The sequence below is a fragment of the Chanodichthys erythropterus genome, chromosome 18, assembly GCF_024489055.1.
Source record: "Chanodichthys erythropterus isolate Z2021 chromosome 18, ASM2448905v1, whole genome shotgun sequence".
NCBI classification, from domain to species: domain Eukaryota; kingdom Metazoa; phylum Chordata; class Actinopteri; order Cypriniformes; family Xenocyprididae; genus Chanodichthys; species Chanodichthys erythropterus.
Window position 1 is genome coordinate 34,636,396 of NC_090238.1, and position 24,991 is coordinate 34,661,386.

Below are 24,991 nucleotides of genomic sequence, written 5' to 3' on the forward strand. Positions count from 1 at the left end.
TGCGTTACTTATTTGGAAAAGTAACTCAGATATTTTTCTGTCAATTTTAAAATAATGCTTATTTGGTCCCACTTTATATTAAGTGGCCTTAACTACTGTGTACTTACATTTAAATTAATAATTTAATAATGCACTTATTGTGCACATACATGTTTTTACATTGTACTTATATTTTAAAAACACCTGCATGTAATTACATCTGTAATTAATGTATGTAATTACATTTATAATTACACTGTTGACCCATCCCTTAACCCTTACCCCTACCCTTAAACCTACCCATACCACCAAAGCTTTCCCTAACTTTACCCGTATCCCACCTCAATAGCAGCAAAAGTGTTTTGCAATTCAATATGAACCCAATTGATTGTACTTATTTTTTGATGTAAGTACATAGTAGTTAAGGTCACTTAATATAAAGTGGGACCCATTATTTTACCAGTTACTTGGAAAAAAAAGGAATCTGATACTTGTAATGTGTTATCCCAGCACTGCTGCTAATATATATATATATCTTGAATGCAATGCAAGTCGCTTCAGATAAAAACATCTGCCAAATGCAAAAATGTAAATTATAAAAGCACCTTTTTTAACATCTTTAAGATAGCTGACGATTGTCAACTATCATGTCTTTCCAAACCCATGTGACTTTCTTTTCGTCTCAAAACACAAAATATTTGGAAGAATTTTGGTAACCAGTTTTGGTTGATTTTGCAAGGACAAAAAAATCTTCTCTATTTTATGTTCTACAGAAGAAAGTCAGACATACAGTTTAGGAATGACATGAGTAAATGAAGAATTAAAGCAACGAGAACACTTTTTGTGCGCCAAAAATAACAAAATAGCGACTTTATTAAACAATATCTAGTGATGGCCGATTTCAAAACACTGCTTTGAAGCTTTACGAATCTTTTGTGTCGAATCAGTGGTTCGGGTTGCGTATCAAACTGCTGAAATCACGTGACTTTGGCGCTGATTTAAAACAAATGATTTGTTAAGCTTCGAAGCAGTGTTTTGAAATCACCCATCACTAGATATTGTTGAAAAGTCCTTATTTGTTTTTTTTTGGCGCACAAAACATATTCTCATTGATTTATAATATTAAGGTTGAACCACCATACTAAATATGTTTTGAGTATCTTTCTGGATCTTGAGAAGTTCGGTGACATTGCTGGCAACAGAGGCCTCGCTGAGCCATCGGATTTCATCAAAAATATCTTAATTTGTGTTCTGAAGATGAACGAAGGCCGTACGGGTGTAGAACCACATGAGGGCGAGTATAGTTTTGGGTGAACTAACCCTTTAAATTTCAGTCTATTCCTCACATGAAGATTTCATATAGCTCCAGAAGATGGGTCAAATTGACTACTTTTTTTAACCACATTTTTTTGTAATTTTTGGAACTTTACAGCATCTGTGCTAATTCACTTTCATTCTTCAGAATTGAGCAGCATGAACATTCTACCTAAAATCTCTTTTTGTGTTCTATTGAAAAATGAAAGTCCTACAGATCTGGAAAGACATGAGGGTGAATATATGATAACAGAAAACCTCACAATGCCAGAAAGACAAGCATTAACTGACTACAAGCAAAGGCATTTGTCTTGGGACCCTGGGCATGTGTCAACAGCACAAAACAGAAAGCGCCATTCTGACCAGCTCTCTATTTACAAGATAAGGCTCTCGCTCCATCAGAGTTTATCTTCCGGATCACCTTTGGGCTGCAGCCCAGCCCAGGAAGCGCAGAGGGTTCGGAGACAGCAGGCCAATTTCTCGATTCAATGCTTTCAGTCATCTGCCTTTGAAAGGCAAACATTCAACCTAAATCTGCAGCGATGCAATAAACATGGAAAACAGTCCACCCAGAGAAAGATGCTACAATCTTCTACTCATCCGCGCGCAGCATAATTTCAAAACAAGCCATTTTACATAACAGGCTTAAGTGGAGGAGCTTGAAAAGCACACACACAATCAGCATGCAGACAGAAGCCTGTATGGAACGCTTACCTTTTTGAAGGCGTGGGCGTCCCGGAGGAAATGAGAACGGTATCGTTCATGTTGTTGGCCACTGGCCTCAGCTGACTGCAAAATTACAGAGTTTGAGTCAAGCATAGTCACAAACCTATGCCGCTCCAAACGCAAAGAAGTCGTGTTATTTTTGAAGTACACTGAGTGCACGTTAAACTTCCTCATCATAATCGCCTTCCAGATGCACACGTTTTAATTTAATGCTATTTGCCCAAACTTAATTAAGTTAACAAGATGACAAAAGGGTTTAGATGAATTCTAATTAAAGCTGAAGAAATCCGAGAAGGTTGGGAGAAACAGGAGGGGGTGACATTGCAGAAGGTAATTTGTGTGAGTAAACAGTGCCACGGGATCCATCTGGACTCGATGCCCGCCAGTCCTGATGCACACAGATTGATAGATCGTTTCGTTTAATTTTATACGGTTAATTCCAAGACGTTTCAAAATATTACCATTATAAACTGTTCTGTCGACGCGCTCGCATTGCAATTCTAAACAATTTTATGTTTTGGTGAATTTGCAGCTAATTTTCTAATCAGTTTTGTTTGCTTTTGACTTCCATTGTATGGACAAAAAAACTTCTCAAAATATCTTATTTTATGTCCTACTGAAGAAAGTCAGCAATTGTTCAAACAAAAATGAAAATACTTTCATCATTTACTTGCCCTCATGTCATTCCAAAACTGTACGTCAGTTTTGGAATGACATGAGGGCAAGTAAATGATGAAAGTATTTTCATTTTTGTTTGAACAATTGCTAGGAAGATTTCAATTTTGAAACTTTTATACGGTTAATTCCAAGGTGTTTTAAAGGTGCCCTCGAATGAAAAATTGAATTTATGTTGGCATAGTTGAATAACAAGAGTTCAGTACATGGAAATGACATACAGTGAGTCTCAAACTCCATTGTTTCCTCCTCCTTATGTAAATCTAATTTGTTTAAAACAGGCGAATCTCAACATAACATTGACTGTTACGTAACAGTCGGGATCATTAATATGTACGCCCCCAATATTTGCATATGCCAGCTCATGTTCAAGGCATTACACAAGGGCAGCCAGTATTAACATCTGGATCTGCACAGCTGAATCATCAGACTAGATAAGCAAGCAAGAACAACAGCGAAAAATGGCAGATGGAGCAATAATAACTGACATTTTTAGTGATATTTGTAAACTGTCTTTCTAAATGTTTCGTTAGCATGTTGTTAATGTACTGTTAAATGTGGTTAAAGTTACCATCGTTTCTTACTGTATTCGCTGAGACGAGCCGTCGCTATTTTCATTATTAAACACTTGCAGTCTGTATAATTCATAAACACAACTTCAATCTTTATAAATCTCTCCAACAGTGTAGCATTAGCCGTTAGCCATGGAGCACAGCCTCAAACTCATTCAGAATCAAATGTAAACATCCAAATAAATACTATACTCACAGGAATCGATGCATGCATGCAGCATGAATGACGAACACTTTGTAAAGATCCATTTGAAGGGGTTATATTATCTGTGTGAACTTTGTTTAGGCACTGTTTAAGGCAAGCGCGAGCTGAGCTGAAACTTCACAGACACATTCAGGGGACACTTTAGACTTGTATAACAAAAAACATTCGATGGCACCTTTAAAATAAACAGTTTGTCGACACACTCTCAGTGCAATTCGAAACTGAACCTAAACCTAACCATCAGTTTTTCCATCACCTTTAGAGGTGAAAAATATCATATTTCCATAGAAATCACACTGTATGAATTCATATGAAATCGGCACTTCATGAAATGGTTACGTTTCTCGTAAGTTTGTAGGTTTTATTTTAACATCTCTAAGACGGCTGACGATTGTCAACTATCATGTCTACTCATGTCATTCCAAACGCAAGTGATTTTCTTTGTCTGCAAAACTAAATATTTTGTAGAATTTTGGTAACCAATCAGCTTTGGTTGCATTTGACTTCCATTGTATGGACAAAAAAATATATATACGAAAAAATCTAAATATATTTCCATAGAAATCACACTATGCGAAATTGGCACTTCGTAAAATGGTTACATTTTCTTATTTGGTTTGTTTTCGTACATTCAAAAACAGACCTACTGAACTTCCCATCCTTTAATCATTCACTAATCTCATGTTTATTTTTCCTATTTTTACCTCTTGACTGATAAATATTTAGGATTTTTCCATTATTTTTTCCAGTCATTTGTGACTAATGGATATGGTGTTAAAATACACAATTCCTTGTCCAGCACAACTAGGAAAAAAATATATATGTTCACTATATAAACTTTTCCAAGACTTTTTAGGGTTTTTTAATTTTTCCAAGCCTGTAAACCACAATTTTAAAATTCCTTGATTTTCTCCAGGTTTTCTGTGGGAACCCTGCTCAAATCGGAGGCGTTTGTTTACTGCAATCCAAAATCTCTTCAAATGAAAGGAAAGGAAACATCCAAAAGGATGTCATTTCTTAGTTCGGTCGATTGGAGGGTCGGTGCATTTGCAGTACTGAGACGTCCTAATGGTAATGTTTCCTGAGGCTGCAAGCATCATGTCACACGACTCCAGGAACACCGTAATGCAATTCGAACATCCTTCTGAGACCTTGAAATAGTTACCAGCATCAAGCAAACTGATCCAACGCATGGCAAGAAAATCATGCCAGACATTTACTATAACTTACTAGTAATAGTAAAAAAGCACTTCTGTCCTATGCAATTACTCACCTACTTCCCGCAAGGCAAAGAGTGGCCGTCTGTCAAGTGCCCGAGACACAAGCAGTGCCTGCTCTGTCCAGCTGCCTGTCCTGTTCTGTGCTCAACTGAAGGAGCATCTCAATGCACAACACTGCTGCTGTCTCCAAGGAAACCTGACAGTCACGTGACGCGGTGACGATCCAGACACACTCTTACTCTCTCCTTTCCCCCCATCTCTCTCTCTTTCCTCCCGGCTCCACCGTTTAGACGCACATACTTTCTGCCACTCAGATGCTATATTCTTCCCAAAGAACATTAAAATTTTTCCAATCTTTGTTTCCAGCCACCCACATTAGTCATAATCCAGAGCAAACAATCGCCTCTTTTCCAGCAGAGAGCTTCATTTACAACACAATTACTATACAGAGCATTGCCTACACAGCAATAATATTCTCATACTTAAAGTGTAAAAATACATATTTTCACAAATGACTATTTGGCAGTATGCCTGAACTAGCTCTGTATAATGAAGATGGTTTGGACACATGTAAGACATGTTTCATGCAGGCAATTTTCAAGCTTTTCCCAGCCAATCACGAAGTTCTGAAGGAACTGATGCAGATTCTCCAACGTCATTTAGTTATGTGTCAATAACTGTTATTATCTACGCTGTGGAAAGAAATGTTAACAAATTAGACAGATGCTACATGGCACAACTGTTTAAAGGTCATTTCCGGCAGATTATATCATAGAATTTTGACGCTGATGTGTAAATGGAAGCAATACGGATAAAAGATGGAAAAGCCATTGTGTGTGTGAATAGCACATGTGGTACAAGGTAATCTAGCATATTTACAGAAATATAATGGGCTTTGTGCGTGTGAAAATGGCTGGTAGAAACCTTATCAGAGATACAAAAAATACAAAATGAATTAACTTAAAATATTAATTGAATTATACATCCACTACTATAACCGTCCATATTGTATATACAGTGGCGTGAAAAAGTATGTGAACCCCTTGCAGAATATGTGAAAATGAGAATTATTTTAATAAAATAAGAGGGATAATAAAAAATGCATGTTATTTTTTGTGTAGTACTGTCCTGAGTAAGATATTTTACATAAAAGATGTTTGCATTTAGTTCTCAAGACAAAACAATAGCTGAATTTATTAAAATAACCCCATTCATAAGTATGTGAAGCATTGATTCTCAATACTGTGTGTGGTTACCTGATGATCCACGACTGTTTTATGTTTTGTGATGGTTGTTCATGAGTCTCTTGTTTGTCCTGAGCAGTTAAACTGAACTCTGTTCTTCAGAAAAATCCTCCAGCTCCTGCAGATTCATCAGTTTTCAAGCATTTTTGCATATTTGAACCCTTTCCAGCAGTGACTGTAGGATTTTGAGATCCGTGTTTTCACACTGAGGACAACTGAGGGACTCAAACACAACTATTAAAAAAGGTTCAAACATTCACTGATGCTCCAGAAGGAAACACGATGCATTAAGAGCCGAGGTGTGAAAACTTTTGAATTCAAATATCAAGGTAAATTGTACGTCATTTTTCTGCCGGGAAACATGCAAGTATCTTCTGTTGCTTCCGAAGGGCAGAACTAAATGAAAAACAATGATATTTAAACAAAATAAGAAAAATTGTGACATCTTCATCCTGTTCAGATGAATCTCAAAATCCTACAGTCACTGCTGGGAAGGGTTCAAATATGCAAAAATGCTTGAAAACTGATGAATCTGCAGGAGCTGGAGGATTTTTCTGAAGAACAGAGCTCAGTTTAACTGCTCAGAACAAACAAGAGACTCATGAACAACCATCACAAAACATAAAAACAGTCATGGATCATCAGGTAACCACACACAGTATTGAGAATCAATGCTTCACATACTTATGAATGGGGTTATTTTAATAAATTCAGCTATTGTTTTGTCTTGTGAACTAAATGCAAACATCTTTTATGTAAAATATCTTACTCAGGACAGTACTAAGCAATAAATAACATGCATTTTTTATCATCCCTCTTATTTTATTAAAATAATTCTCATTTTCACAGATTCTGCAAGGGGTTCACATACTTTTTCATGCTGCTGTACCTTCATGGTACTCTCATATCATTCTGTACATATGTTAATAATTTTCATAAACTTATATCATAACTGATGTACACAAAATTGCACTCACTGTATACACCTCTCCTTTTTCTATGTACTGCTTCTGCCGTTCAGATTATTTATATTTATTACCCATTCATATTTATTATCAACTGTATATATGTAAATAACCACTATTAATGCACTTCTGGTTAGACACTAACTGTATTTTGTTGCCTTGTACTGTAACGTGCATTAACAATAAAGTTGAATCTTATCTAAACTAAACTTTACATAATGTATACATCTAACATTAAAGGGATAGTTCACCCAAAAATGAAAATTTCCCAAGCTTTACTCACTCCCAAGCCATCCTAGGTGTATAGGACTACCTTCTTTCAGATGAACACAATTAGAGTAATTTAAAATTAATTCTGGCTCTTCCAAGCTTTATAATGGGAGTGAATGAAGGCCAAGATTTTGAAGCATCCATCCATCATAAATATATGGTGTTAATAAAGGCCTTCTGAAGTAAAGCGAATGGGTTTTTGTAAGAAAAATTATCCATATTTACAACTTTATTAACTATTTAGCTTCTGGCAGACGGCTGTATGCATCAATTTGCGGTGGAAGAGTCACCTCTGACGCGGCGCATGACGCAATAAGGAAAGTAAAAGTGCAGAGGAGAGAGCAAAACAAAACACCGGTCATGAATTAAAAGTCTAAAACCAGAATTTTTAAAGGGAAATGTCAGAGGATTTTGATACAAGAGAAGAGGAGCTTGAGTTTGTTGCCCAGCCCTATTTGTTTAAAACGCAAAGTTTACAATAATCCTACATCCAACGTCATACATCGCTTCAGGGATTACTCTTTTGGTGCAAGTCGACTTGTGCAGTATGCGTACAGCCGTCTGCTGAAAGCTAGTTATTTTAGCTTCTAAAGTTTTAAAAATGGATATATTTCATACAAAAACCCTTTGCTTTGCTTCAGAAGGCCTTTATTAACCCCCTGGAGTCGTATGGATTCCTTTTATGATGGATGGATGCATTTTTCGGCTTCAAAATCTTGACCCCCATTCACTACCATTATAAAGCTTGGAAGAGCCAGAATATTTTTTAATATTACTCCGATTGTGTTTGTCTGAAAGAATATAGTCATGTACACCTAGGATGGCTTGAGGGTGAGTAAATCATGGCATAATTCAAATTTTTGGGTGAACTACCCCTTTAATATAGCGAGTAGAAAAAGATATGCTGTCAACATTAAAGTGAATATTTATAATAATATTTTAATATTATGATACTAATACTACTTGAGTTTTAAAATAAAACAAATTTTAATAAAACTAAATACTGTTTTTATAATATTATATATATTTTTTTTTTTCCTCACTATGGAAGAGGATTAGGGCCAAGCAATAATAAAAAAATAAAACCATCTCAAGATTAAAGTTGTTAAATTTCGAAAAAAAAGTTGAAATAAAATGTTGAGAATAAACTCAATAAACTCATTATTTTACTCATAAAATAATGAGAAAAAAGTCGTTAGATTATGAGAACGAAATTTGTTAAATTATGAGAAATATGTTAAATTTCGAGAAAAAGTCGAGATAAAATGTTGAGAATAAACTCATTAAATTATGAGAAAAAAGTTGTTGAATTACGAGAACAAATTTGTTACATTACGACTTTTTTCTCATAATTTAACTACTTTTTTCTCGTAATTTAATGACTTTATTCTCAACATTTTATCTCGACATTTTTTTTTTACTATTGTTTGGCCCTAATCCTTTTCAGTATCTCACAGTGTAGATTTAAAGTTTTATATTTTAGGTAGGGAAGAGTTGCAAGGGGATCATCATATTTGGGTGTCCTTGGTGTCAAAAAGTTGAAAAAGAAGAAAAAAAACAGCACACTAAAACCCTTTCGGCAAGGTTCTTTAAAAAATAAAAGAGAAAAAATATTGAGTAAAATTAATTGGTCAATCTCACTAGTCAATCAGTCAGCTGTCAGATGACCAGGACAATCCTGACACATCCCTTGTAGGCACAGTCTAAAAAGGGTTGTATACTTGTAGAATACAGGGCTGTCACTAAAGGGGAGAAAGGTGGTGACGCCACAGCAACAACCCTGCACCAAGCCCCCGGATACCCTAGCTATGGCTCTGCTTGTACTGCAATCCGCCACACAAGATTCATGGGACCAGTTTTGGATAGTATGGGAAACTCTGATGCCTTTCTAATTAGCTGTATCTCTCAAATCAATGTGCATATGATGCAATAATCATTAAAAGGTAACCCCACTGCTAACAGATGCCACCCCATCACTCTCAGTCACTGAATATGGATTCTTCAGCTTTTTTTCATTTGAACCATAAGCCACATTTTAGCTAATCTCCAACCACTCAAATTCATCAAGCAGATCAAACCAGGATGAAACCGTCTTCTAAACTTTGATTAGCAAACTCCTCTAGATTCAAAGCCAGAGACTGGCAAGTCTTAGACGTGCTACGAATGTAGATTTATTCGTCCTGATGTTCTGTCCCAGCAGAAGGGGAGGGAAAAATCACGCTCACATCTTTTTTTATGAGGTCAAATGAATTACATCAAGGGCCGTTCACAGCCACACTTCTCCTCTGGTTAATTACAATGAAGTGAGTACTTTCACAGAGCCCGAGCTGGAGAAATATGGAGCATCTATATCCTGTCTCAGCTGAAAGTTATCAATGCATGACCGGCCTTCCAGCCGGTTTATGCCTCTGGTTCTGGGCCCATGGCACAGTTTTATGACCTTGGCTGTTTATTATTACAGTCACTGTCTGTTTCAGCTACACTGCATGAATTCATACTGATTAAGCAAATAAAAGAAGAAGAAATGGCGTATGCACATTTGGTAAATGAGTTTCTGCTTAAATTCAATATGAAATCATAATTGACCTAACTGACTTTCTTCATTCTTGGTCTTGTTTTGCTTGAATTATCAATGCAAACTTGCAATATTGCGCTTTTTATGATCCAGTCAAGGACAATTAATTAATTGTTTCCCTTACGTCACCCTATTATTATGAAATGGCTGTGAATTCATAGTTCAAACATGGCCTTTTTTTATTATTATTATGATATTAGGACAGTTGTATCAACATATTTGACTTTTAAAGAACATTTTCTTCATAGAGGAGGTGTAGTCTGGTCGTGTTATGTATGAATTGCATTTTTAATGTATTTTTGAATTGATTAATAGATCTGAACAAAAAAACAAGAGTGAGATTCTGTTGACGGTTCAAGAAAACGATATGCTTTGCGCTATTTTGTTTCAAATTAGTCACAGACATCTGTCCCTACCTAAGGTTCAGCATGTCCTAAAGAAATCCATCTGTCAAGAAGGAGAAGATCTGGATGGTTTGCCTTCATATGCTATCAGCTTTCAGAAAAACATCATTCCAGTAGGGCATCAGAGAAATTTATCATCTCACTTAAAACAACAACAACAACAAGGCTGTCAGAGAGTCCCTGTGTCTGTTTGATTCATGGGGCTGAGCAGACATGATTCTCCTTTTCTCTGACTCTGCTCTGACCAATCAGAAGCAGGCAGCCTGCAGCTTGTGACAGCGGGATGTGGAGGATCATGTTGATGGATGTCATATTGAGGTCAAAGCCAACAGGAACACTATGCTGACCAATTGTGAGGGGCAGTAACGGGCAGGCAGACATGTTTACGCTGCTTTACTAATGAGGATCATGATATTAGTGTAATATTCAGGTTGAAGAAATTTACACTGCCCTCCAAAAGTCTGGAATCGCCCTAGAAAAGCGGGGTTTTGGACAATATTGGCATGAATCCTTTTTAAATTGTGATAATTTTGCACTGATAAGGGACAACACAAACTATGAAAACATATTTTATTACATAAAACATTTTATACATAGAAAAAACTTTTCGATTCATCAAAATATCCAGCATTAGCAGCTATCTGATCTAAACTGGGTTCTGATTGGTTCATTGTATTCTAAACTTAATTGGCAATCAGTTGTTGAAGCTATTAAGGTGTGCTGACCCAAAAACTTTTACAAACCTGGGCCAAGTTTAAACCAGTAACCAGCATCACAGCTGGCAAAGGGGCATGTCAGACTTTGACATTTATATATTGCCATTATTATGTAATCAAAATGAAAATCATTATTGCTGGTCTTCAATGGTAATGTCAAGTTACTGTAATGTATTTGCACCAGAAAATGATAAGGATTTATGCTGATATCGACCAAAACCACACTTTGCCAGGGGTGTTTCCAAACTTTTGGAGGGCAGTGTAAATATGTTAAAAAAAATTTCAATAAATAAATAAATTCTGCCAGATGGTGTTATATTCAGGTTTTGGATAGATAGAGAGAGAGACAGACAGACAGTTCGGTGCATAAAGTCAGACGATGGTTACTACAGTCAGTCACAGGAGATCCACACTCCAATCCAGAAGGGGGCGCGTGGTAATGCAACGCTGTTTGCTAACTGCCACAAAAGGAAAAAGCGCAGAAGAAGAATAAACTATCTATGCATAGATATGTTTAAGTGTAATAATCTCCCAACAAGTGTTTCAACTGCGGAAAGACAGCTTGAGAACAATATCTCACATAGCATTACATTTACCTCAGGCAAGTCATTTAGTGTCCGCAGCATGTTAGTTCACAAGAGAAATCAACTCTAGAGGGAGCTTTTCACTAAATATATGCACTATATTAGCTTAAACAAAGAACTTGGGTCGCTTCATAAAATTGAAGTTAAACCACTGGAGTCACATGGATTACTTTAAAGGTGCCCTAGAATCAAAAATTTAGTTTACCTTGGCATAGTTTAATAACAAGAGTTCAGTACATGGAAGACGTACATTGAGTTTCAAACTCCATTGTTTCCTCCTTCTTATATAAATCTCATTTGTTTAAAAGACCTCCGGAAAACAGGTGAATCTCAACATAACACCGACTGTTACGTAACAGTCGGGATCATTAATATGTATGCCCCCAATATTTGCATATGCCAGCTCATGATCAAGGCATTACACAAGGGCAGCCAGTATTAACATCTGGATCTGTGCACAGCTGAATCATCAGACTAGGTAAGCAAGCAAGAACAATAGTGAAAAATGGCAGATGGAGCAATAATAACTGACATGATCCATGATATCATGATATTTTTAGTGATATTTGTAAATTGTCTTTCTAAATGTTTCGTTAGCATGTTGCTAATGTACTGTCAAATGTGGTTAACGTTCCCATCGTTTCTTACTGTATTCACGGAGACAAGAGCCGTCGCTATTTTCATTTTTAAACACTTGCAGTCTGTATAATTCATAAACACAACTTCATTCTTTATAAATCTCTCCAACAGTGTGTAATGTTAGCTTTAGCCACGAAGCACTATCAAACTCATTCAGAATCAAATATATACATCCAAATAAATACTATACTCACATGATCCAAAGCATGCATGCAGCATACATGATGAACATCTTGTAAAGATCCATTTGAGGGGTTATATTAGCTGTGTGAACTTTGTAAATGCACTGTATTATAGTCGAGAGCTCGGGGGTGGGGAGTGCGTGATTTAAAGGGGCCGCGCAGCCTGAATCGGTGCATAGTTAATGATGCCCCAAAATAGGCAGTTAAAAAAATTAATTTAAAAAAATCTATGGGGTGTTTTGAGCTGAAACTTCACAGACACATTCAGGGGACACCTTAGACTTATATTACATCTTGTTAAAAACTGGTTCTAGGGCACCTTTAATGATGTCTTTACTGTTTTTCTGGGGCTTGAATGCGTAAACTGCGTTGCTCCCAATGGGGGGACTGAAAGCTCTTGAATTTCATCAAAAAGATCTTCATTTGTGTTCTGAAGATGAACAAATGTCTTACGGGTTTGGAACGACATGAGGTTGAGTAATTATTGACAGAATTAACCCTTTAACCATAAACCTATTAAAAAAACATTGACTTTGGGAACCAGAAGTGCTAAAATGCTAACTCGTTTCGTTTCCAGGTTTTGGCCTTTCAAAAATATGTCATCCCTGCACCATTCTATTACGTAGGTTTGTTATACATATTGCAGCAATTTGGAAATGAAATGTCATGTGATCCCTTTAACTGAAGCAACTATGCCTTTTTAGCTTGCTTACAAGTCTTTGAGCTTTTTTATAATGACAGGACTCGTACACAAGTGCAACAGAAATCTGCCCCAGTAATCATAATTTGTGCCAAAAGGAATAAAAATTGTTGCCATTTTACTGCCTCTATGTTCATCTCAGCTGGAAACTGCAGTGAATTGTATGTATAGGTACGCTTTTGGATTAGAGTTTTGCAAAAATGTAAGGAGAGGCATGTATTTCGAATGAATCTAGGTTAGTAATATGTGCATTACCAAGAACAACTAATAACATAACATGACAACACAGATGAGATTAATCACAACAGAACAACTTCCTTCAATACTTAATATAAGGATGCATTCATCTCTAAGCTGAGGGAAACAGACCATAATATCTGTCCGAGTCCATAAAAGTGGGATTGTAACATTCCAGAGTCATAGTAAACAGCAAACGCTGGAGGCTTGAGATTGATTTAGTGCTAAAGAGTCGGAGTGGCCCGCAGGCACCTCAAACCACATTTAGATAAGTTAGGAGGACAACATGTGACAGAAGAAGAATGTTTAATGTCAACAGCAAGTCAAAACCTCTTTCTTACTTTTGTATATGTTATGGTCTTATTGTAATGAATAAATCTGTGCACATTAAATGGGAGAATAATGTATTTTTCTGTAGTCTTTTATCAAAATGTACTTGTTCTGAAATGATTTAGCCTGTCACTTATATAATTTTCTAATTTAATTCCTGATTCATTCCGAAATATGTCACATTACAGAAGTTAAATGGGTTGTGAATGCTATTTCATGCCTTTAAATGTGTGAAAATGTGCTCCGCATTGTAATCAAGCTCTGATGTTCATCTATTCTAATTCAACTCTTTCATATCTCTAATTGTCGCACGGCCAATTGAAGAAAGCATTACGAAAGTCTCTTGCCCTCTTTATCCAGAAATAGGAAGCGTTATTTGAAAATAAATTGCTACAAGTCTTTTACACGAGGACTATTTGAAGCTGATGCTATTCGAGTGGTACAAAGGGATATTTCAAGAGCAGTTTTAATTGCTTAGCAATCTGCATTTGGGAACTATAAATAGACGACGCTGGCAGCAGAACACGAGCTGGCAAATGTGCCCTTCGGTCACAGTGAGTTCAAAGGCAATTTCATCATTAAGCCTGAATAAATCTATTCTAGGTGGTAATAAGACGGCAAAATTTAAACAGTTGGATTACATGAGATTATTTTGTGATTGACTTGCATGCAAAATTGTGCTTAGAATACAATATAAAACAGATCTAAAGAAACATATACACTCCTGGGCCAAGCCAAAAATGTCAAAATATTTAGTGGACTTTTAATGGTCATAACCATTTAAATCAGAAATCACTGGTCTGGAAATTAGCAAGAATTGCACAAATACTGTAGATAAAGTAACGTAGCATGGAATAGCCTTTCCTTTTGTTTTCTTTGATTGTTTGCTTAAATTTTGCTAATTTCCTGACCAATAATTTGTGGTTTAGACTATTGAAAGCTTAGAGTTTAGCCTTTTTTTTTTTTTTTTTTTTGCCCATGAGTGTATAAAAATACATATTTGAACTTAAAAGATTATTCTCTATGAAAAACAACAGAATGCAGATGTTTTAAAAAGTTAGATGCTGAATAAAAAGCACTAGATATCAGCCGCATGCATGTATACATAAACCAAGATTTAAAAGTGCAGATTAAACACGAGCAGCATGTGAACTGGGTAATTTAAAGATTATTGAAAATATATAGGTTAAATATATCATTATTGAACAAAACCATCGAGGTCAACGCACAAAATTGAGACCTACAGATTATGCAGATAATAGACACAATAAAATCAGACAATTTGAATTCTGACTTTAATTGTCGTAAGGAAACTATCTTTGAAGCCAGTAAATGTTTGTCTGGCTATCACCAGACCAAGCTCAATTTAAAATTGAACATTGGTCTGTGGAGTCTGTATGTATTTTCTACTGCACAAGAGGCGTGATCAACGAGCATTATTCACGCAATTGGATAGTCCTTCAACCAATCAGATCAACGATCCGGGTGACGTACTTTGCCGGGCGAAATCAAATAGCTGGCAGATCAGACTGGGTTTACCCAGTCTAAGTAAATGTTACACTACATCTGCTTTAAAGGCTTTAAGATTGAGTTTTTCTGTGCTGAACATTATAAAATTTTCTCTGAGAAGTTGCATCTATTAATTCCCTTTAGAGAGCATTTTTACTAAAAACATTAAAGCTAAATAAAAAATGTAAATTAAAAAACAAACAAACAAACAAACAAAAAAAAACATCTGACCTCTCTAAGCAACTAAAACTCAAACCACAACCTTTTTTTTTTTGCGTGATTCTACATCCAACCACTAGGTGTCAGTATAAAGTATGTCAATATGGCTGAAGATAAATAAGCAGAAGTACATTTTAATATTTATAGTTGACTCTACAGACAACATAATGTGCTATTCACAATCTATTTTTACATTTAAAGTTGAATTAAAATGAGTGAATCAGGAAAAAAAAGACACACTGTAATCAGAAATGGATTGGATTATGAAAGTGGGCATTTCAGTACAGTATATACCAGAATAGTGACTAGCAGCTGGAGGAGAAAGGTTGCTAAGTAAGTCAAGTGATTCATGATTAAACAGTTAAACAGGTAAAAAAAAAAAAACTGCATGCATTTTGAGGTGTTTTGGCTCTGCGCGACTGTGCGGATGAATATGGTTATCCTACTGTTCATAAAACTTCTAGGCTTAAAGCATTAGTTCACTTCAGAATTAAAATTTCCTGATAATTTACTCACCCCAATGTCATCCAAGATGTTCATGTCTTTCTTTCTCCAGTTAAAAAGAAATTAAGGTTTTTGAGGAAAACATTCCAGGATTTTTCTCCATATAGTGGACTTTAACAGGGTTGAAGGTCCAAATGTCAGTTTCAGTGCAGCTTCAAAGAGCTCTACATGATCCCAGACGAGGAATAAGGGTCTTATCTAGTGAAACAATCAGTCATTTTCCACCTACGTCACGCGTGACCTTTCCAACATGATTACGTAATGCGTGGCACATCACAGAGCAGTGCAAGATGAGCATTTGTGGTTAAAAAGCATTTAATTTTTTTTTCAATCGTTCAATCGTTTCTCTAGATAAGACCCTTATTCCTCGTCTGGGATCATGTAGAGCTCTTTGAAGCTACACTGAAACTGACATTTGGACCTTCAACCTGTTGGTAACTGGTTAAGTCCACTATATGGAGAAAAATCCTGGAATGTTTTCTTCAAAAACCTTCATTTCTTTTCCACTAAAGAAAGAAAGACATAAACATCTTGGAAGACATGGGGGTGAGTAAATTATCAGGAAATTTTAATTCTGAAGTGAACTAATGCTTTTAGAAATATAAGCAGTTTAGAACAGATCTCAAGTTGACTAGCTGAAGATGTTATTATAGCTATAGCCATTAATAGACATGGTCCTTCTTTGAAAATAAATTCCAGCACAGTGCTACAACAACTACAATGAAGCAGCCCTTCACAACAGATCATGCATCTTTTATTTATCATGCTCCATGTCAACCATAAGACATAAGACTCCATAGCTGCGTCTCATTTCAGAGGCTGTCTTTCGGAGGTCGCATTTGAAGGCTGCATACGTCACCAAAGGATGTCTTATTTAAACAGTTATTCCTCGTGAGGTGTAAACTTACTCTTACTTTGCAATCTAACGGTTACTTTTCTTAAATGAGAGTGCATGGATGATGCACTCCCGCTATGATGTAAAATATAAACACATTTTATAATAGCCTTACCATTGTAAATCAGGGTAAGACAAAAAGACGAAGGACTGATGACATATTGACTAATTATTTAAATTAAAAAAAATATATATATATATACATTAAAAAAAGTTACACAAATAATGTACCTTAAAAAAGTAAAGTCATTTTAGATCTACAGAAAAGTATGAGATTTAAAGGATTACAAACTTCTTTTTTTTTTTAAATTTGAAATAATGTGCAAAAATCAATTGTTCAATAAGACCAGGAATATTATGTGCATTTAGAAAGTAATTTTGGTATTGATTAAGGTGACTCAAAAATAAGGATTTCAAAAAATATTTTCACTTGTCTTGTTGGCAGTCATCCACCATGCTTTGCTACAGACAGAAAGGGTCAAAGGGGAAGTCTGAGAGAAAGATTTGATTTAAAAAGCTTGTATATCTCTATAAAGATACAGAGCGGGATCCTCGAGGGGATGTGCCTCAGCTCAGGTACATCAGCAGCCTCCATTAAATTTAAAACTCCATCAGTTTTAGTGCAGCTATTCTCTGCCAACTCAGAAATGCCACTGGAGCATGACTGTGCACTTCAGCTATTATTTTACTCCCCACAGGAGACCGTCTGCCTGGCTGAGATCTAACGACCCTTAAATCTTATTTTTTAGATCATAAACAGTACTATGCACTTTGTTTTGACTGCTTTGATGCTAGCTCAAGGTCAGATTTTAATGCTGACCACCAGTGCACAATTAGTCCATTTATGAAATGTATTAAATGATGATTTTTAGCAACATATAAAATCTGGTAAAAAAAAAATTATTGCAATTTAAATAACTTTTCTATTTGAACATATTTTAAAATGTAATTTATTCATGTGAGGGTTCAAGCTGAATACTCCAGTCTTCGGTGTCACATGATACTTCAGAAAACATTCTAATATGCTGATTTGCAACTCAAGAAACATTTATTATTATTATTATTATTATTATTAATGTTGAAAACAGCTGTGCTGCTTAATACTTTTGTGGAAAAATGGCTTTTATTTGAAATTGATTTTTTTGTAAAATTATAAATGCCGTTATTGTCCCTTTTGATCAATTTAATGTTTAGATATGTTTTTAAAAAAATGTTTGGGTAAAGTTTGATTATTTTGGATATTTTCATTAAAATTATATGCCATTATGAAACTAAAATTTATGAATATGATTACAAAAATATTGATTCAACATTTTCATAAAGACAAAAACTATGACTAAAGTGATCACAGGCTACAGTCTTACATTCATATTGAAACATTTTTGCTTTACTGCCGTTCATTTTCCTCACTCACAGTTCAAACACTTATACGCATGATGATATAAAATTATGAGATTGTTATCCGAGCTGATAATACTTTCCGTGGTTCATAATCAAATAACACTGGTTCTTCATCAGAAAAATAAATGAACACAGTAAATCTGCTACACTTTCCCTCCAGTGGAGGGCACATATGTTCTGTAGTTTTATGGTCTTCATCAATCCCCAAGTTCACGTGTCAGTTAATGAAAGTACTTCCAGAGCAGCGCCTGTTCCAGGTCTGTCAGGATTGATTCAGCTCTCCGATATTTATAATTCAGTAAACGAGAAAACTGTACCCATATATTTTTACACACAATATCTTTCTTCGTGGCATTTCCTAATTACATTTCTTTCCCATGACAGATCTGCAAATCAATATTCTCTTTCGCTATAGAAGAAAAAAATACTGTGAAATTTCAGACAAGAGGACGTGATTACAATTATTATGACCTGACTGCAAAATATCAGTGGTGTGAATCGTCACCGGTCTGATGATTAGATTCGATTCGATTCGACGATGCATCATGATGCATTGCATCCTCAATTTTCAATATTACTGCACATGGCTACATTTTCGTCAATGAATAAACAGTCAGATATATGAACTCGCCTTTTATTATATCTGCTCCAAGAATGTAGAAGAATGTAGCAAACATCAAACAAAACTTAAAGCATTAGTTCACTTCAGAATTAAAATTTCCTGATAATTTACTCACCCCCATGTCATCCTAGATGTTTGTCTTTCTTTCTTTAGTCGAAAAGAAATTAAGGTTTTTGAGGAAAACATTCCAGGATTTTTCTCCATAAAGTGGACTTCAACAGTTACCAACGGGTTGAAGGTCCAAATGTCAGTTTCAGTGCAGCTTCAAAGAGCTCTACATGATCCCAGACGAGGAATAAGAGTCTTATCAAGAGAAACGATCGGCCATTTTCTAAAATAAATAAAAATGTATGTACTTTTTAACCACAAATGCTCATCTTGCACTAGTTCTGTGATGTGCCACGCATTACGACATAGGCAGAAGTACCACAGTAGGGCATCCATTTCATTTTCTCCTCTAACTTCAAAATCATCTGACATTGTTGTTTTGCCTTTTTGGTAAGGGCGTTTGACTTATTCTTTGCATGTTCGCTTCGTAAACACTTTTGCTCTGTACTTTCGCCTTTGTCACGCGTGCCTTTCCAACATGATTACGTAATGCGTGGCACATGGCAGAGCAGTGCAAGATGAGCATTTGTGGTTAAAAAGTATATATATATTTTTTAAGAAAATGACAGATGGTTTCTCTAGATAAGACTCTTATTCCTCGTCTGGGATCATGTAGAGCTCTTTGAAGCTGCACTGAAACTGACATTTGGACCTTCAACCTGTTGAAGTCCATTATATACAGAAAAATCCTGGAATGTTTTCCTCAAAAACCTTAATTTCTTTTCGACTGAAGAAAGAAAGACAATCATCTTGGATGACATGGGGGTGAGTAAATGATCAGAAAATTTTAATTCTGAAGTGAACTAAAATAGTAGGTGCATTTTTTATTACTCGGTTTTGTGTTTCGCCTCCCTCCACCAGTTTATGCTAGAGCAAGAAGCGCATAAGCGATGATATAATATATAATCGTAATATAATCGTTTAAGGTCTATTGCTGCATCGATGCAGAATCACCCACGTCTGATGCATCGTAGAAAGGGTTAATTTCAACACCCCTACAATATATACATTTCAAAAAATGTTCATACAAAGCCATCAACAAACCGAAAGACCTGTCTGGATCAACTTGCCATACGTATACTGTAGCTGATTTGAGTCATTGGGTCAAAGTCACGCAGAAATGCAGTGAATGATATGAGATGTGCGTGTAGTACAGAGCTGAGAGGTGAGATGTGATTGGATAAGCACTCCAGAGAACTTACGTGGTGTGTGCGAGGTCCTGAGGTCTTTCCGCTGCCTCTGGGAACACGGGATGAGGAGGCTCTCCGATCGGCATGCAGCCCAGAGATTTACTGATGGCATGGCTGAGCTTCTTTGCTGGAGACTTCTGTAAAGCGAGCGGGGGAAAAAATACTAAATATAACCAAAACATACTCTGGAAAAAATTCAATTATATGTAGTTTGGTGGCATAAAAGGGGAATTAATGAATTTTGATCTGTACATAAGTCGCATGTGAAGCTGGAGCTTTTTGCATAATTTAATGTAGAATAATATATTTTATATATTTCATTTAAAGTTAATGAAAAATTCTCTTTGATTGAGCAAAATCCTTGTTCTGTGGTTAGAAAAAAAACTTAGTCGAGGTGGTAAGAATGAGGGGGGTGGAGGGGGACTGTTATAATTGGATTTGGGAGGCAGTGCGAATCGTTTCCCAAGCTGTAATTTCCAGCAGTGTGACTGAGCTTTGGAACAACGCTTGAGTATTAAAAATGTAATCAATATATAACTCACTCGCTGAAGAACATGACCCCCTTCGACATCCTGAATTAGAGAAGAATGATGTTTAACAGGAAACTAAATACTTGCTGCTCATCCAGCCCTGATTCATGGCCAAACAATTTTGCTATGAACGCATACACTACCATTTGGCGCTAACATTTTTTAAAAGAAATGTGTACGTTTTGTCAGTAACGTCTCGGTTACGTATGTAACCCTCGTTCCCTGAAGGAGGGAACGGAGACGTACGTCAGTAGTGACCGACGAATTGGGATATCGCTTAGAGAGCCCTATCATCTTCGTGTAAACTAAAACAAGCCAATGGAATTGGCGTGCGATATTTGCATAATGCGCACCGCCCCCGTCAGGTGTATATAAATAGGAAGCAGATGCAATCGCACTCTGTTTTTCGCTGAGGAGACAACTGGTGTCCGCGCTACAGCGAGGGTACAGAAACTGTGGCGACGGGACGTACGTCTCCGTTCCCTCCTTCAGGGAACGAGGGTTACATACGTAACCGAGACGTTCCCTTTCAGTCGGTCACGTTCGACGTACGTCAGTAGTGACCGACGGAGTGGGATCCCAACTAAAGCGCCACAGTTACGAAACCCCTTCCAGTGCCCAGCGCAAGCTCAGCCGCCCATAGCACCGGCTGGCGGTGAAGGGCGAGCTTACACCGAGAGAGTCTACTGCTGTCTAACCACTACCCACTAAGTAAACTAGACACACTGGGGAAGCGAACCCGTGAGGGACGCTGCGGAGACCACTACCTACCCAATGGGGGAGGAGTTTACGTGGGAAATACACACATGGACTGGCCCGGGGGGGCAGTACGCATATGGAGTCCCTGGGATGGCTCCACCTGGTTAGGGGGAGACTCATCTGACAGGTGACAGCAGAGCTGGCTCTGCTAAGGGAAAGACACGGACTCGGCCCGTAGGGAGTTTTAAACCGTGGAGAATACACATATGGGACCGCTCACGTAGAGGGGTCACGACATATGGGCCCCAGCCAACAGACAGCGTCAGCGACGGATGTAGGCCTGGCATCAGACACTCCGCAATGTCCGAGCCGAAGGGGGAGGCGGAGGAACTCGACAGGGTTCGCCAGCGGGGAACACGACTGGAGTGAAAGTATGCACGTATCCGGCCAGTGGCGGGAATGGCATTGCAAGCCGACACTTAGAGCGGGTACAACACGTCTACCGACTAGAGGATGCGAGTACACGCGAGGATACCGGCTCTACACGTAGGCTATAAAACCTAGCGAACATGTTAGGTGTCGCCCAGCCCGCAGCTCTACAGATATCTGTCAGCGAGGCGCCATGAGCCAGCGCCCAGGAAGAGGCCACCCCTCTGGTGGAGTGGGCTCTCAACCCGAGTGGGCAAGGCACGCCCTGGGATTCGTACGCCAAGGCGATGGCATCCACTATCCAGTGGGCCATCCTCTGCTTGGAGACAGCCTTTCCCTTCTGCTGGCCTCCGTAACAGATGAAGAGCTGATCTGAGGTCCTGAAGCTTCGCGTTCTGTCCACGTAAACGTGCAGAGCGCGGACGGGACAGAGCAAAGCTAGGGCTGGGTCTGCCTCCTCCGAGAGCAGCGCTTGCAGGTTCACTACCTGATCTCTGAAGGGAGTGGTAGGAACCTTGGGCACGTATCCAGGCCGGGGTCTCAGGATGACGTGAGAAGTACCGGAGCCCGAATTCTAGGCACGTTTCGTCGACCGAAAATGCATGCATTATCAGATCGTGTTTCCCCAGGGACTTACCCACAACTGCATGGTGATGTGCGGCAATAGCGGCAACATGCACCTAGAGGGTGGAGGGAGACAGCCTTCGCTCCAACCCATCTTGCAGAAAGGAAAGCACAGATCCGACCGAACATGATCGGGGTCCTCTCGGCGAGAGGCGCACCATTCGACGAACAGGTTCCACTTCAACGGATAGAGATTCCTAGTGGAAGGAGCTCTAGCGGAAGTGAAGGTGTCTACAACCGCTTGCGGGGAGATCACTCAGAACCTCCGCATCCCGTCCAGGGACCACACGTGGAGGTTCCATAGATCGGGACGCGGGTGCCACAGGGTGCCCCGTCTCTGAGTCAGGAGGTCCTTCCTCAGAGGAATCGGCCAGGGAGGGGCTGTCGCGAGGAGGATGAGGTCTGAGAACCAGGTCCGAGTGGGCCAGTACGGAGCCACTAACAGAACCTGCTCCCCGTCCTCCCTGACCTTGCACAGGAGTTGTGCGAGAAGGCTCACTGGGGGAAACGCATATTTGCGCAGACCCGGGGGCCAGCTGTGTGCCAGGGCATTCGTGCCGAGCGTGCCGCCGGTCAGGGAATAAAACCACTGGCAGTGGGCAGTTTCTGGGGAGGCAAACCGGTCTACCTGAGCCTCGCCGAAATGCTGCCAAATCAGCTGAACCGCCTGGGGGTGGAGCCGCCCCTCGCCCGCAAGTGGAGGCTGCCGTGACAGCTCGTCGGCTGCACGGTTGAGCACACCTGGGACATGAGTGGCCCGAAGGGACCTCAGATACTTCTGACTCCACAACAAGAGATGGCGGGCGAGTCGCGACATGCGACGGGAGCGTAGACCACCCTGACGGTTGATGTACGCAACGGCCGCAGTGCTGTCTGAACGGACTAGAACGTGCTTGCCTGACAACAGCTTCTTGAAGCGGGCCAAAGCAAGACGTACCGCTAGCAACTCGAGGCAATTGATATGCCAATGCAGCTGAGGCCCCGTCCAAAGACCTGCCACTGCATGCCCGTTGTACGTGGCCCCCCATCCCGTGGCAGAGGCATCTGTGGAGACCACAGCATGCCTGGACACTTGTTCGAGGGGTACTCCGGCCCGCAGGAACGAAGGGTCCGACCACCGGACAAGGGTGCGACGGCAGCTCGGTGTCACGGGGACACGGAGCGTGCCGCACTGCCACGCCCATCTCGGGACCCGGCCGCGGAGCCAGTGTTGAAGCGGTCTCATATGAAGCAATCCGAGCGGCGTGACCGCGGCTGCAGATGCCATATGCCCCAGGAGCCTCTGAAAATCTTTCAGTGGAGCCGCTGTCCTGCGCTTGAGCGAACTCAGGCAGTTCAACACCGACTGGACACGCGCCTCGGTGAGACGCGCAGTCCGTGCAACCGAGTCTAGCTTGAGACCGAGATAAGAGATCCTCTGCCCGGGGGCGAGTTTGCTCTTATCCCAGTTGACCCGAAGACCCAACCGGCTGAGGTGAGCTAAAACCATGTCCCTGTGTTCGCACAACTGCTCTCGCGAGCTGGCCAGGATCAGCCAGTCGTCGAGATAGTTGAGAATACGAACGCCCTGTTCCTTGAGGGGAACAATGGCCGCCTCCGCAACCTTCGTAAAGACGCGGGGTGACAGGGCCAGCCCGAAGGGTAGGACTTTGTACTGATATGCCCGACCCTCGAACGCAAACCGGAGGAAGGGTCTGTGTCGAGGCAGAATCGAGACATGAAAGTACGCGTCCTTCAGGTCTATTGCTGCAAACCAATCCCGGGGACGGACGCATTCGAAAATGCGCTTCTGCGTGAGCATCTTGAACGGCATCTTATGAAGGTACCGGTTCAGGATGCGCAGATCCAGGATTGGCCGTAGCCCACCGCCCTTTTTCGGTACAATGAAGTAGGGGCTGTAGAACCCCGACTTCATATCGGCTGGAGGGACCGGCTCGATTGCATCCTTCGCCAGCAGGACAGCAATCTCCGCCCGGAGAACAGGTGCACTGTCCAACGACACCTGAGTGAAGTGGACACCCCTGAAAACCGGGGGACGCCGGGCGAACTGAATCGCATAGCCGAGTCTGACAGCGCTTTTGCCTGATAGACGGGACGGGCTGGGAAGCGTGATCCACGCCTCCAGACTCCGAGCCAGCGGGACCAAAGGCACCACAGACGCACCGGGGGTGGGGCAGCAAGGCAGAGAGGGACCCGACTCGGACGGCATGGAAGCGGCCCGGAGTGAGGTCGGACTCTGCGAGGCAGCCGTGCGAATGGGAGACGGCGCACGGGACGCGGTCTGCGCCATCACACTGCCGCCTACTGGCGGAATGGGAGGGGGTTGCGAGTGGCGAGGCGGGGCCTGGCACACTGGCGAACGCGCCCTCCTGTGACCTGGAGTTTGAGGAAACTGCTCTTTTTGTGGCAAAGTGGGTACCGCTGGACTCCGGAGAGCCAGCGGCGGTAGATGGACAGCCGCCACAAAATCCCCCCGGCCCTCCTCCGGGGGTGGGAGAGCAGATGGAATACTCTCCCAAAGGGCAGGAACCTTCCGCTCCAGGTCGCCCGTCTCCGGGCCGAGTTTTCCCCGACCGCTTGCCACCTGGTTGGCAGAGACGGGCTGGGCACCACGTCTGCGACCGGCACCCTGCTGTTTGGCTGGTGTAGGCTGCTGCTTTGCCAATTTAGCAGGGGCGGAGGAAGACGCAGGCGGGCGCCCTCGGCGACGAGCGGGCTGAGGCT

The 24,991-nt window shown here is 40.0% G+C and overlaps 1 protein-coding gene across 1 annotated transcript in view; it reads right to left on the bottom strand.

The window, feature by feature from the left end:
* The window catches only part of dtnbb (dystrobrevin, beta b), a 70,803-nt gene that overhangs the window by 21,908 nt on the left and 23,904 nt on the right, over positions 1-24,991 (bottom strand). The window contains exons 10-11 of the mRNA XM_067366746.1: positions 19,998-20,122; positions 2,008-2,082 (exon numbers count right to left, since the gene is read on the bottom strand). Of these exons, the coding sequence (XP_067222847.1) occupies positions 2,008-2,082; positions 19,998-20,122 (200 nt within the window). The remainder of the gene's footprint in view (positions 1-2,007; positions 2,083-19,997; positions 20,123-24,991) is intronic.